Consider the following 14,861-nt stretch of genomic DNA (forward strand, 5'->3'; position numbering starts at 1 on the left):
AAGGGGTGTTCCTAGGCACTGGTAATGAGCCAACCTATTCCAAACAAATAGCACCCTACTTAGAAGTGTGTTAATTTTTAAAAGCCTAGTTATATAACTTCCTTTGTACGAATTATACTGGAATAGCGTTGCAAAGCAGTACGTAAATACTGTTTGTTATCTAGTAGTTTGAACCCAAGATTCTGGAATTCCAGATCTTTGGATCTTGTTGATTAAAATCAACAGAGAATGAATAGAAGGTGTTGCATGTGGCTTTGGTGTATTCATGACTATGAAGAGGTGGTAGAGTATAGCACAATATTTCGAAGTATGTTTCTAACTGAAGTAGTCAGTGCATTGATTATTCATTCATGAGTCTGACCAAGGAGTCCTATATTGTTGTATAAAATTTGGTGGATAGATGGTGGGATGTGGCTTTATATCTGGGTCCCCCTATAATGAGAAAATGTTGGACTTTGCAAGGCTTGACTGAAATTTTACCATATATGTTCCACTGACAGCATTGCCTACGCTTTCATGTGAAAGAATTTTTGAAAGCTTCGATAAGTCATATTTTATTTTTGGTGATTGTGACACCCTTAAGAAAAAAAAATAAATTTTTGTAAGATACTAAGGTTCTTAACCTTCAAAACAAGGGTAATTATCTTCAACTGTCAGCTCTTGGACATTTTATCTCTAGAGTCTTACTTGTGCCTTGTAACTTCGTACCAGTGGATCGTCTGTCTGTGCAGATAGCAAACTGGATACGGGAGAACTTACTGGTGTATGGGACACATAGTTTTGTGTCTCCTGCATCAGCTTTTTTTAAAGAAACCAGATAGTATTTATGACCAGTAATAATACCTGCTGGGTGAAGATAATGATACAGATAATGAAATCTTGTAGATAAAGACAACATCTGGTCTTCTGTGCGGGATTGTTTCTTCCTTCATTCCCCTTTCTGATGGCAGTGGAAATGATTTGTGTTCCTTGAAGCTTTATCCTCTGCTATGGTAAAAGTGGTGTTGGACAGACAAATAGTTTGTTGCTGTAAAGTGGGCATTATATTTATTTATCAGGTGAATTTGAGCCTCTGGCAAAGATTCTAAAATGATGACTAGTGATTTTTGATGTCTGATTTGCAATACTTTTCAGAGGTGAGCTTTTCAGAGTTCAAGTGTGTTATGGATTCTGAGTGCGTCGGCTCATTTGAAGGGCTTTAAGCTGCACAGGAAAAATTGAGACACCCAATTACAAAACATGCTTGAATACTTTTTCCTTGGAGTTTGGTTTCAGTCCATGGCATTCCCTCAGTAGTTGCGTTTCTGAGTTTCAGGTTGTTTTTCAAGCCAGTCTCTCCCCTTTCTGTCTGCAAAGCCTCATTTAATGACACAATGTTTTTTTTTCCCTGCAGTGAAATTCTGAATTGTAAATCTCATCACTCCTTTGTGTGTTCGAGCATTCACGTTGGGCCGGATTCTCAGGATTCAGTAGAGTTATAGGGTTTTGTACCAGCTGAGAATTTGTGCCGGCATTTCTGGCTTCAAAGTAAACCTTTCGAAAAGAAGCGCACTGGGCTTCTAATTGGTTGTGACATCCAGGAACCGCAAGTGGCACAGGTCTTGCAAATGTGTGACAAAGGCCCAGCATGAGAGACATGGCAAGGGGTGGGAAGGTGAAATGCCGTGATTTCTTCCTTTTGTCGTTAATCATCTTTCATAGTGATGATGTATGGCGAATAAAAGGATGAGATAAAAATGAATGTGGTGGGAGACAGCACATTTGAATCTTAGAAGATCAAATACAAGAAGGCATGCTGCCGCTTGGACATCAGCAGGATTAGTGAGACTGAAATATTTCTGGATCTGCCTGGTCAGACTGTAGTTTAATAAATACTGTATGAGCTGTCACGCTTTGCTTGTTTAAACGGAGAAATCCCTGAAATGATAGTGGATTGCAAGCGTGTCTTGTATTTATTTCTCGGGCAGAAGCACAGCCGTATAGCATTATTAGCAATAATACATCTCTGCCTTACACAGTGCAAGGACAGGTTTCCTCTGATGTACGACGGAGAGGTGGTAATGGAGTCAGTGGTAAAAACTGAAATTGGAGCTTGGTGGATTGTGTTGGGAGAGGCAGTGCCTGAGATGTCTCAGAATTTAGGAGCCTATTTATCTGACTGCAGCACACCTTATTTACAGCAACTTAATCTGCTCACAGCAGACACAAATGGCTCAGCATCCCGTTAAAAATTCTGTCAGAAAATCAGTAGCTGACCAGTTGTGAACTTGTCAAAGTGACAAGTGGGCATGCTGACAGAGATGGCATTTGGGTTTTTTCATGGAACAAATGCAGTGGTGGAGCATGGTAGATGACTCTCAAAAATGAAAAATATTGATGGGAAAATGAAAAATGTGATCTGAATCTTTCTGACGTAGCATTTTTACTGGACTGTTGTTTACCTCTTTTTTTTTTTTTTTTTTCTTTTTTTAAATAAAATTCTTAGATATAGAAAGAGAAATCCATGCAGCACCCCACGTGAGTGAGAAGTTAATTCAGCTCTTCCGGAATAAAAGCGAGTTCACGTTTCTGGCCACCCTGCAACAGAAAGCATCGACTTCTGGAGTTATACTGTCCATCCGAGAGTTAGAGCACAGGTAAGAGGAAATTGTTTCTCTCTTGTAGCACTAGCGACATAAAAGATACTGATCGCTCAGTGGTCCATTTTGACAATGTGTTGAAATGGTAGATGTACAATCTGACATGAAAATTAAAGCCTTTCTTCATAGTTTGCAATTTGCTACTTTTTGCTAGTTGCTTTTTGTTACAGGAGGAATGCATTATTTATGTATACTGGTCTGTAAAATAAATTAACTTAAACGGAAAGATCAAAACCAATGTAGTATCGACGCAGTGCACTTTGGAAGTTACAAACCTTGTAATGCAATTTCCCTTACTAGTTTATCATATGCACTTTGGAGTTTGCTTTTTCATAAAAGTTAAATGTCCATGTTTCCTGCTTCACTATGTTTTATAACATTTTCAAATAATATTTTTTTCTTTTTTGAGATTCAGCAATTAAGTTATTAAACAATTAAGCTACTTGTGCTTCCGTATGGTGATGCGTATGTTTTCTTCCTGGCATAAATACAGTATATTCTTATTTCATGTGTGTGTTTCTTTTTTCATTTTTTTTGTTGTTAATGTAGGAGGAAAAAAAAGAGTTATTTTTCATTAGCTGTTATAGTGGCAGACATCAGTTTATGAAAAAAAAGAAAACAGTGTACCTTGTATTATGGCCCATAATATGATTTCAATGATGTTTTGATGTTTCAAAGTGTGCTTTGCATCAAATAGTCTCCTACTTGTAACTTTGTGAATGCTTTTCTTTTTATAATTTCTTAGGGCTTGAAGGACCTGTGTACCTAGTCTGACTTTCTGTTTTAATACAAGTAATAGGATGTTCTTCGGTTGCTCCCATTTCAAATCTAACACTAGTCATTCTGCAGCATTTCTTTTAGGAAAAAAAAAATCCTATTGGTATTTAGTGTTGTTAATCATGTACATGATACGCAACTGTTAGCCCAGTTTCTTGCCTTTTGTTGAGAAAAGTATATGAAGGAGAAGGCGGTGGCTTTATTATGACCAAGTCGTCAGTGATGGCTTTTGCCAGTGCAACAGCAGAGATATCTGGACAAGGATAGCTAAGGGGAGGACTCTGCTACTTCCTTATTCTATCATCACACTTTTCTGCCGCCTTTACTTTCTTATTGGCCTCTTTCTTTTACTTTATTCCTTCTTTCCTTTTCCAGGCTGTTGTCTAAATATGTAAGAGTATTGTTTTGCATTACACAAGGATCCCTCCCTCCAACTCTTCCTGTTTTCCTTTTTTCTCTCTGTCATTCCTTTTTGTCATTACTTTTTAATTCCTCCAGGCTTTTCCAGGCCATTGTAGCTCTCTGAAGTCATGGTTAACAGGATCAGTTTGTCATGTTAGGGGATTTTTATTTTTATTTGAGAAAGAGAACATTGAGGAGAGCCATTGACAGAGGAACATCGTCACATGTAGGGACACATGCACTCGGCAAAATCCAAGGTCAGACTAGACAGGCAGTGATGATTATACAATGCAAGGCATGTGGAGTTTTAGATACGGCCTCTTCTGAATTTAGCTACTTAACTCCTCTATCTTGACGGGCAGAGACAGAGGCTGGTAGAGACATGTGCTATGCAGGAGCAGGATTGATTGAACAAAATGCGCTGCTCATGTCCTTCTTGGCACTGAGGTTCTCTCTAGTATTTCAAATTAATAGACATCTGTTTAAAAATATATATCGTCGAAGGATTGGGTGCTAGTCTCACTTAAACTTTCGTAGTTCTGAGTAGTAAACGAGGTAGTTTCAGTCTGTGCAGTTCTATGTAAGAGTTGAAACAGGCATGTCCAGTGTTGCTAATGACTGCTGTTATAGTCTGAAGGTCAGGTGAATTACTGCAATTATCCTTCTTTTCCAGACTCATTGTGTATCACTTAAAACAGTCACTGTTTGTTTCTCTAGCAACTTCTTCTTAAGTTGCTACTTGGACCTTGATACGGAGAGTGCTTTCAAACCCTTAGGTCTGTGATGACAGTGGAGAAAATACTTTTTAACACTGAGGAGGAGTAGAGAGCAAAGATTTGGGGCACTACTGAGGAGGACCCTGCTTACGTTATGATCAATGTAATAGCAGAACTTTCAGCTTGATATCTTTTGGATGTTGCTCTAACTGCTCAGGTCACTCTAGTCTTTAGCTTTGCATGTGAACTGAAATGGGTGCTGGCCCTTGACACAGGGGAAGCCTTTTTTAAATTGTTCCTCCTACTAAGCTTTTCATAATTATCATGGTTCTGTTCTGGTGATGTCCAGTTTTTTTGTCAAGCTTTTTTCAACCTTCCACGTGTCTATGAAAACAGACAATGCAAAGAGAATAGTAAGAAAGATCATTGTGTTTCAGCATGATTAAGACCTATGGGAACAAGTAGAAGGGTACACTTATTACCTAACCAGTATAGTTTTTGACTGTGGAAAAGCCAAGAACTCTTCCCTTACGCACAAAATAGGAGATACTGTAATTAAGGACATAATGTTTTTTGACTTCTCAACATACCAAAAGTGGCAAAGTTAAAAGTTTGAGACTTGAGAACATGCAGGAGGTCAACAACACCTGAATAAAAGAAGCTGTGTTAGCTGTTGGTAGAAGAGTTCATAACTTTATGGGAGATGTCTTTTTTGTCACACACAGATTTAATAGTTAACGAATAGGTTTTATTCCAAGCAACAACAAGGTGTGTGTATATGTGCACATGCTCGCTCTCTCTCTTTCTCTCTCTAAGTCACATATGCCAGCATAACAAGTTCAAAAGGCAGTTTTGCATGATGTATGCAGTGGAGACGATCGCCGTAAGGTAGTAATACATAGAATACTTGGTTTATATTTCGTTTCTCTAGTAAGTTTTAGCAGGATTTTATTTTCCATTAATAGCATGGACCTCTGAAACTAAAGGTATTAAAATAATATGAATACAACTTTTCTTGAAGTTGGTAATTCAGATATGCTGTTTTGTTATACTAAATGAATATTTCGCAACAATTAGAGATTTGCTGTTAATTTATATCATCGTTGGATGGACAGGACTTATACTACAATGATGATAAATGCACCTTTGTTAATATTTTATCTTGTTGAATCAGCTTAATGATGATAAAGACTTTGTTTTCACGATCCAAATGTATTAAAATACAGCTTGGAAAATGGAAAGCTTAATTAACGCAGATTAAGTCTAATTGAACAGTCTGATAGCATGTGCAGACTGTGTACATAGTTATCTGCAATACAGTGGTAAATCTGAAGATTATAATTTTTTTTCCTAAAGTATAGATAACAATGTAGTACAGGATGGACAAACATGTTACTTGGGGATGCAGAAGGTGGAAACTATTTTCTTTATTGGAGAATTACGCTAGCCAGTTCTTCCTGGGAGACCTTTGTGAGCTATGTTGCTCACAACCTTTGACTCTTCAGACCACCAAGACACTTGGAAAAGGCCATCAAGATATTTAAAATCCCACTCATAACAAATTCTATAAACAGTGATTTAATACAGTTTCATCTGAAGCTGTCTGCCTGCTCCTTACCTGCTCTGGCCTTGCATGGTCCAAAGCCCAAGAACATAAATTAGATGGAGTCAGCATTGCCTTTGTGCTGTTTACTTGCTGGGTTGGAGGTATATTGATGGTTCCTTCCCACTGCTGGCCAAGATCAGTATCTGGAGAAATCTGTCAAGGATGTTCAGGTACCCAGGCTAATGTTCTTTGAAATACTGGCTTTCACCAAAGGAGCTGACTATGATTTCCTGACTACTCTGGGGCACAATTTAAAAGCAACTGACGGCTGTAATATTTTCTGTTCTTGTCGATGTGAAAATTGTGACACCTCCCCCCCCAAAAAAAGCCATAAACTCTTCCTGTACTTTGTCTATTAAAGTAATGAATTACAGTGAGTGGGAAAGGAAAAGCATTTGTGTACTTTGAATGCATTCTAAGTGTTTTGGTGCTTGGAAACAATGGGTAAGGGACCTGGAAAAGAGTGGTGAGCATTCTTTTGGTGAGTGATCACCCCACTGACTAGCTTAGAACATTTTCAAATCATTTACTACCTGAACTTTCAACAATGACCTTTTAATTGCTGGGGATTTTTTTGGAGGTAGCCACCACTGAACCACTACTCGTGGCTAAGCACAGTAGGCCTTAAGGTATCAAGAAGTATTGAGTCCAGAATGATTTTTCTGCTAATGTACAAATCTGAACCTCCTCAAATCAGACGAGTGGCACAAGTACACATCACCTGGGACTCTGGTACTTACCTGAAAGGAAGTAAGAGGAAATACAATCTTTACAATATGTTACACATAACCGGCAGCTGGCCGCTAAGCCAAGCTGTCATCTGGTCATGATGTGGGAGGTCATAACTCTGGATCAGGTTTTCTAATCTTTCATCAGGCAAAATTCCGTTTGACTTTTTCAAAGTAACCTCTTGGGTATTTACTTGCTCTGTAACAAGCTGCCCTCCAAAGAAAGATTTTTCTTCTTAACCATTGGTTTATTTTTGTGGAAAGCAGAGAAACTGGGCATTGTAATGCAGAATATGCAAAACTAAACTAGTAAGCAGAGGAGCCATTACCCATGAATTACCCGTAAGAAATAGGATAATACTTTTATTGACCTTCTCCACAGGGTCTCCTTGTGTGCATTTTTCAAGGTCCCTGAGTCTTGTGTGTTGTTTCCTGCCTTCCCAAATAAGTCATTGTTGCTTTTGTTACTCTTACTGGTTACTAAAGAGGCAGGATGAAAAACTAAACTGTTTTGTAAAATGCCAAGTTGCTTATTCCTCCCTACTATTTTGTGTGTGTCCCATGTCTGTCTTCTCTGTTTGCTTCATGTTTATTAATACTTTCTGTCCATGTGTTGTCATTCTTTCTGAAGAGTGTTTCAGAATGGGAGATCCCACCATGATAGAACTAGGGAGCGAGTCATAAGATCAATGTTTCTAAGATTTTCTTACAGGGAGCACTAAAAACTTTATTTTTTCTAAATTTTCTGCATTTTTTTCTTTTCTTCTTTGTTTTTATGCTTATAACCTATGCCTAGGACCTGAACTTCAGGAAATTTCTGCCACGCCAGATATTTGGAAACTGGCAAGCTAATTGTACTGCTATGGTGAAATAGATTTATCGAGTGGAGAATTTGGCCCTTCACTATGTAACAGCAAGCTGTATTGGTATAAATATTCAGGGGGATTCTGATAAATCTGTTAGGCTCATAGTGAAAGATTTTTATTCCTAACAAGTCAGTTTTGGGTGGGGAGGGGAAACAGGCATGGGACTCTTTAGCACGTTGTTGAATACTTCCCCCCAGTGACACCATGAACAACTTCTGAGACTGTTGAGGAGCAGATAGAAGGTTGTATGTTCACAAATAGCAGTTGGAAGGCTACCAGGCCATAATATGTTTGATTAAAAACACAAAAGCGTAACAAGCTAGTTAAATTAAACACTGAAACCTAATTAATGAAAAGAAACCTATGCAAGTGACTTCTGACCCTAGTTGTAAACCCGAAAGATTGGATTTACTCCATGCTACATTTTAGATTATTCTCTGCAAAAGTGTATAAGCATATTGGATTCTGAGATGCCCAATATTCAAAAAGGGAAAGAAAAACTCTGCAAATGTATCCATTAACCGTTTTCTTTTAGGGTAAAGGTCACATCTTCATTAATATTTATATGTAGAATTGCTAAACCGAAAAGCTGTACAGAGAATAATCCAGCCTTACTTCTCTCCCTCTGAATGAGGTGATGTGCAATATGTGAGGCATCTACACACCTTTTTTGGTTTTTTTGGTCATAGTGGAACAAGCAGGTGAGCTTTGTTTCTTCCAGAACTGTTTCGTTTTTTTTTTTTTTTTCCCCTCCAAAAAGTCTTTAGAGATGCAAATGGAAATAGAATTGGGCCCACCTGCTTCTGTGCTGGGGTTGAAGTATGCAAAAGAGGAAAGTGAGGCAGAATTGTTATATTCTATACATCTTCCACTGATTTAAGTGTTGTGAAAGAGGAGTTACTGCCTGAGGAACTACCTTCCATCTTGTGGCTCCCTGCTGAGAGCAGGTGTTTTATGTACACTAGGCTGACAATTGTTGTCTCTCTGAAGCATTAACATGCTGCTGACAACCAGCTGTTGAAACGCATTGATTGGACCTTGTTGGCAATTGGAGCAGGATGGCTGACAGTTTGAAACTCTTTAAAACTGAATTTGGACAGTGCAGAAATGTTGTGGTCAGCCAGGAGCAGGATGTGTGGGTCCCCCAGGAGTCTCCTCCAACATGCTGAGTTATTCTGTTTGCTTGTTTTATGACCTTCTGATATAGGCAAAGCACGGAGATATCTCAAACTTATACTGAAGGCAACTTTCTGAAAACTGCATCTCCTGAATTTGGGCTTGTACTCACACTATTACTCGCACCAGTTACATTAAGAATGTAACTCTACTAGTTAATAAGGTAGTTAGATGTTCGCAACATCTTATTCATAGATGCTCGGTGCATGGATTCACTTGCTTGGTTGAACATTAGGCTGGGTGATGTGTCTGGTTTTTATTTTTTTGTTTGCAGTTTAGTAACGATGCCTGTGTGCTTTCCTTGCCCTAGGTGCTGCCTTGTGAAAGGGAGGGCAGTCTCAGTGCCTGCCCTGTGACCTGCTGGCTGTGGAAAGCTGCCAGCGGCTCAGGTGGCAGTGGGGAGGGAAGGAGGAGGCCTGCAGGGAGAGCAGCAGGGAGCAGACATGTGGCTGGGCCTTGAGAGAGTGGAAAGGAAAAGATTTTTTGCTGGGAATCTAGCAGAAATAGATGGAATTTGTCATAACATAAGAAGTCACTGAAAAGCTGCTGAATTTGAGAGCAAGATCAGAGGGAAGAACCTTCCTTGCAAGGACACAGCAATTAGGGTAATTTGTTGTCAAGTCTTGTAGTTTGACTCAGGTGGCAGACCTCAGTAGTTGAAAAGGCTATGTTATCCTCTTTTGTTTTATTAAAATCTGGTATTTAGAGGTTATGGATTTGGGGATCCCCTGAGCTGAGTTCTTGCTGCAGTGATGAGCATGAGAGAGGGAAGGAGCGGGGCTATGCTCTGCTTTGGTTACAGCTCTGCTGGGGGCTCTCTGGTCATGCTGGCAGCTCCAGGCTTTTGCGTACCCACAGTGATCCCTGAGCTAATGCCAGCTCAGAGTCCCAGGTTAGCCTTAAAAAATTGATGGGCCCCCATTCAGAAAGTCCTCAGATACAAATGCTTTGTGGACTGCAAATGGTCTACTGGGGAAACTAACCTTTGGTCAGGAGTTATGGGTGATGAGCCTTTCAAGGACTACTTCAGAGTGTAACTGTGGATTGCGTTCCTTGCTAGAGTTACAGTGATAGCATGAGTACAAGATGACTTGGTTTTGGAGTGGTGATCTGTAAAGAAATGATTCTTTTCTTGTGTCAGGTTATTTTTCTGTCAGACTAGTTCATTGAGTTGACATGCCTCATTGCATCTGAATGGCTAAATCTGATGCAAAGGATGAGGTAGGAATAAGCAGGCAGGAGAGCGAGGCCATCTCTTTCAGGAGTGGTTACACTAGACTGCATCCCTTACTGCGAGACCAACCTCTGCTTTTTGTGAGGGAATAAAATCAAATTTCTCCCATTACTTGGCCACTTCTTGCAGATACCTACCTTTAGTAGAGGTGTCTAGGTGTTTGTGTCTATATGTGTATGAGGACACACACATATATATGTGTTGGGGTTTTTTTTTTTGTTTGTTTGATTTGTTTTAGAGGTAGCAGCTAAGGAGTCATGACTTCACCTTACTTCAAATGATACACTCTTTTTCTGTCCTGCTGACTGTGCTAGCTCTGAAGCATGCTAAGATGCAGTACTATTCCTAGGTGCAGTGTGGTACTACCTACTTGGTTTACTGTGAGCAGGGGAGAGACCAGGTCTTTTTCAGGTAGTAGGCAGGTAGCAGCCACACTGAAGACAGATTTTTAGACATATGAAATGGAAACAAAAATGCTTAAGGTCAATCTTTACAACACATGCCATGAAAATGAGTAGCTGCTTTGTACCAGCTCTGACTCAAGCTGTCTTTTAGCTGGCAGGCAGAAGTTGAGGTTACTTTTTTTCTTTATATGATCAAAGAAGAAAGTAAATTTGTATTTGGATGACCTTTGCCTAGTTGCAGGTACACAAATGCATATTTTGAGCATCATAAATGCTTAATGCCTTGCAGCTTGCATGCCCAGCTGCCATGTAGAAGATCTGTAGAACAAAAGACAAAATGTTTACTATAGAAAATGTCAGTGTGGGGGTTTTTATTGCTAAAAGTTTCAAGCTAGGCTGATATAACATGATTCCTGTTGTCCTCAGACTGGTCTGAATGGAAAAACAAACATAATGGAATGGAATGAAACAAATGGAAATTGTTTAATTGACTGGATTTAGTTCCTTTTGTTTGAAATGAAAGGATACAAGTGTTTGAAAGAATCCTGTTTAGGTAGCCAACAGCACAGTGAAGTTGAACTGTCAGGCTTTTACTAGAGAGATTTGAAAGAGTTTAGTATTAAGTTTTGGCTTATTTTGGATTTGCTTGTATAGGAGGTATACTTTTGGAATGCAGTAGGTGATGATGGAGTCTTTGTGCAACATGTGGGATTCAGCTTTTGCATTTTCTTTTGTAGAAAGTTAATCTGATTTTTCAGCAAGATACCTTCATTGTCACAGATGATCCTGCTTCTATTCACGACACCTTTTGTGCTACCTGATGTCAGCCTGATTTTGCTCATAAGTTTTGATGATATCAGTATGTAATCTCTGCCACAGTAGTAAGTCTTTAATGCCACATAAATGAAGATTTGCCATGTATGGTTTTGCTGTGCAGCCTCTCAATCTGTCCATATTTAAACTAGCTGTAACAAGTAGCTTTGTATGGTTTGTAAGTACGCATATGTAGCGGAGGACTAGATCTGCACACTTGAGCGTGTGAGAGCATTTCTTCAAAATCCAGTGTCTGACAATGCGTAATGCTTCAGAGCTTGGGATCTTACCCTGTCACTTTATAGTAAGTAGGGTACAAGAACAGTGGAAGCGACTGAAATATTTGCCGTGACAGCTGTAGGTTGTTCTAGTTTTGCATCCCTACAGAACCGTGGTGACAACTGCCAGGTGAATGTTTACTTTTCTTTCAAGTCAGATGCCTCTCTCATTTCAGAGGCACTGCTTTTGCTCTATATGGCTTCATTGACAGTGGCGATGGTCTTGGGCGTATGCCTGCCAGCTTATCTGCAGCATAGCGTACCCAGTGTGTGTTCTTGGCCTGACTTGCTTTCCACCGGGGAGCGTTAGAACAAGATCTCAGTTTCTTTTCTGTTGGTGTCCAGGCGGAGCCACTTGGCAGCGCAACCAAAATAACAGTGTGCTCTGTGTACCACTGTGGTAAGGAACAGCGAAAGGCCAAAAGTGTAATGATCTATGATTCATCACAGAAGCTCTGTAGATTGAAAATCCTGAAATCTGTGTGATAATGGATGCAGATTTGTTGGCTGTTTGTCTGTGAATACATCAAGAAATGTTTCTGCAAAGATGCTAAATCACAGTCTTGCCTGAAGCCATTTTTATCATTAAACATCATTAAATGTTCCGATATTCTGCTTGGCATGATGCTACTGTGAAATGAAAAAGCTACGTGCACAAACATGTCCAAATAGGCAAATTTGTGCAGAAGCTTCCCAGACCTCTAGCTGATGACATCAAATGGGCTGGTCTCTGGACTTTCCTTGAATTTACTTTGATATAAAAAAAATATAAGGAATTGTGCCTTGACCAAATTGACAGAACTTCCCAGAAGCTTCTGTTCAGTAATAGCCTGACTCTTATTACGGCAGTGATTTTTTTTCCAGCTGTTGAGAGACCTGACATGATAGCATTGCTGCAGTGCGTGCAAGGTGAACGGTGCTTCCATCCTTGAACTCCTGTGGTTTTGTGACCTTCTCCCCCACAATGTTAAGCAGATGCACAAGTGTTTTGACTAGATGGCAACCCCAAGTTTGTACATATTCGCAGGGATGCCATCTGTGCCTGCTGCCTTGCCCTGGGACATCTGTTCAGTAGCTCTGAGAGCATCTGCTATAAGTGCTGGTGCTGCTCCTTGAAAGAGGCTGTGGGGCTTCATTTGGCACTTGATCAGGGATGACGGAAGTTGTGAAGTCAGAATGATAACTCTGCTTTATTTATGTTTGAAAGTGATAAAGGAGAAGATTTCCAGAATTGAATGCAAAAAGTAGTTTTGCTTCAGTTCTTAGACCTCTTATCAGAGCATTTAATCAGTATTGTGCTTCCCAGATGGTGGCCTGTCTTCACTGTGGGATATTTTAGTTTCTTATGATAGGTGTTAGCATCATAAAGATACAAACAAAAAGTGCTGTATACGCTAAGGATATTCAGAAGGACATATATCCCACAGCTCTTCTTGGGGTCGCGTCTTATTTGGAGTCTGTGAGCCTTCCCTCCTTTCTCCACTTCCACAATCCGACAGCAGTAAAATCTTTGAATGGAACGTGGTGGTGTTTGTCACAGGTTAAGATCACTGCTGTGGTAGATATGATGAATAGATGAATATGTTTCTTTAATGCAGATGGTGGATTAAGCCAACTCACCTTTCAGAAATACTTATGCTTTTTCTGCTACAGGTGTCTTACATGCTTTTATTTAATGTTGATAATGACTTTTCCAATTTTTTTGGTCATTACATCCACAGCAGCTGTTTCCAACTTACAGTATACTTTTAGATACCTTTTTCTCCTGATCTGGAAGTGAAATGAGCTGTCAAATGCACAGTTAAATATTCACTATGGTTGTGACTAAAAGAGGGGAGGAAAAAAAAAGGCATTAACCATCACTGAGTCAGGCTTTATCCTCTCATAACAATATTTGTGTGTGAGGTACATAGGGGTTGCGAAAGTTGTCAGAAAGAATTGTAAAGCATCTTGAGTTGATTGTGGAATAATATTGTCCTTCTGTAAAGCACATTGCATGATCTTAAAATATCCCAACTGTTTTGATGTGCATAAAATTAATCTGAATTTAGCCAAATGTTTTTCTTTTACATATTGGGATTTGAATGAGAGACTGTGGACAGACCTATAAAAAGCATTTGAATTCTGTAATTGTATAAAAGAAGCCAGCAGTAGCTTACATGCTTAACAAATATGCAAATTCTAGTAGTGGGAAAATTTCAGCCAAGGTCATATTACATTGCTGTTCCATGAACAGCGAGCTTTCTTAATACATGTTTTCTGAGAATTTAATCTGTCAAAATGCATGTTACTTTTGATCACGCCTGTTTAAAAAAATATATTAAAACCCCCATCCTCATTGAGAAGTAAATAAAACAAGAAACTATCACCCAGTGCTAACAAGTTGACAAATAGATTACTGTCTCGCATCTCTCTTGGAAAAGGTCTCGAGGAGGGTAGCGGATCTACCTACCCTCCTTTTGTAGATCTACCCTCTACAAAAGGTCTTGGAAAAGGTCTTGAGGAGGGTAGCAGGGGGTAACTGTAGTGGCCAGTCGACGCAGAGGCTTCATGCAGATGCGATGCAGAAGCAGAAGTAGTTGTAATACTCGGGGATCTCCCTTGGGCTTTTCGTAGGGATCTCATGGCAACATTGAAAGTTCACACTTGCCTACTGATGATACATTTATTCAGGTGGTCCACAGATGCTGCAATCCTTTCAGGAACTCTGACTTGTTCTGTTCCTATGTTTTCTTCTTCCTCGCAAAATACTGGGAAGTGCCTACAAAACAGAAAAGAGATTAGTTCCTTTTCTTGCCTCTTGTATGGTAGCTTCTGTTAATTTTCCTCCGTTGTTTACCTGTTGGTTTATAGTAGATAACAACATGTGCAATGGTATTTCAAGTCAAAGATGAGATAGATATTAAAAAAAAAAAAAATCCATTTATTTTCTCTGGCTTTACTAATTATTTTCTCACAGGTTGATGATTTCTTGCCTAAGCTTATGTTTTTCCACTCATTTGTCTTCCATTCCACAATTTGCAGATTAGAACTTGAACACAGAGCAGGCGTGAATGGCCTTTATGTCATTGCTTTTGGAGAGGCTTTCCTCCAGAGTCTGGTGGGAGGACGAAAGAGAAGATGATGTTTGCTATTGAGAAAGCTATTTGCACATGAATTATATTCTGGTAGAGAAAAGACAACTACATCTTCTGAACTGTGAATGTGGTGAAGTGTGTGTGT

General features: G+C 39.4%; 1 protein-coding gene across 1 annotated transcript in view; it reads left to right on the forward strand.

Annotated features, from left to right (window-relative positions):
- NELL1 (neural EGFL like 1) overlaps positions 1-14,861 on the forward strand; it is a 297,430-nt gene that overhangs the window by 22,528 nt on the left and 260,041 nt on the right. The window contains exon 3 of the mRNA XM_072864686.1: positions 2,486-2,636. Coding sequence (XP_072720787.1) covers positions 2,486-2,636 — 151 coding nt within the window. The remainder of the gene's footprint in view (positions 1-2,485; positions 2,637-14,861) is intronic.

The sequence above is a fragment of the Ciconia boyciana genome, chromosome 6 (assembly GCF_034638445.1).
Source record: "Ciconia boyciana chromosome 6, ASM3463844v1, whole genome shotgun sequence".
Classification (NCBI taxonomy): Eukaryota; Metazoa; Chordata; class Aves; order Ciconiiformes; family Ciconiidae; genus Ciconia; species Ciconia boyciana.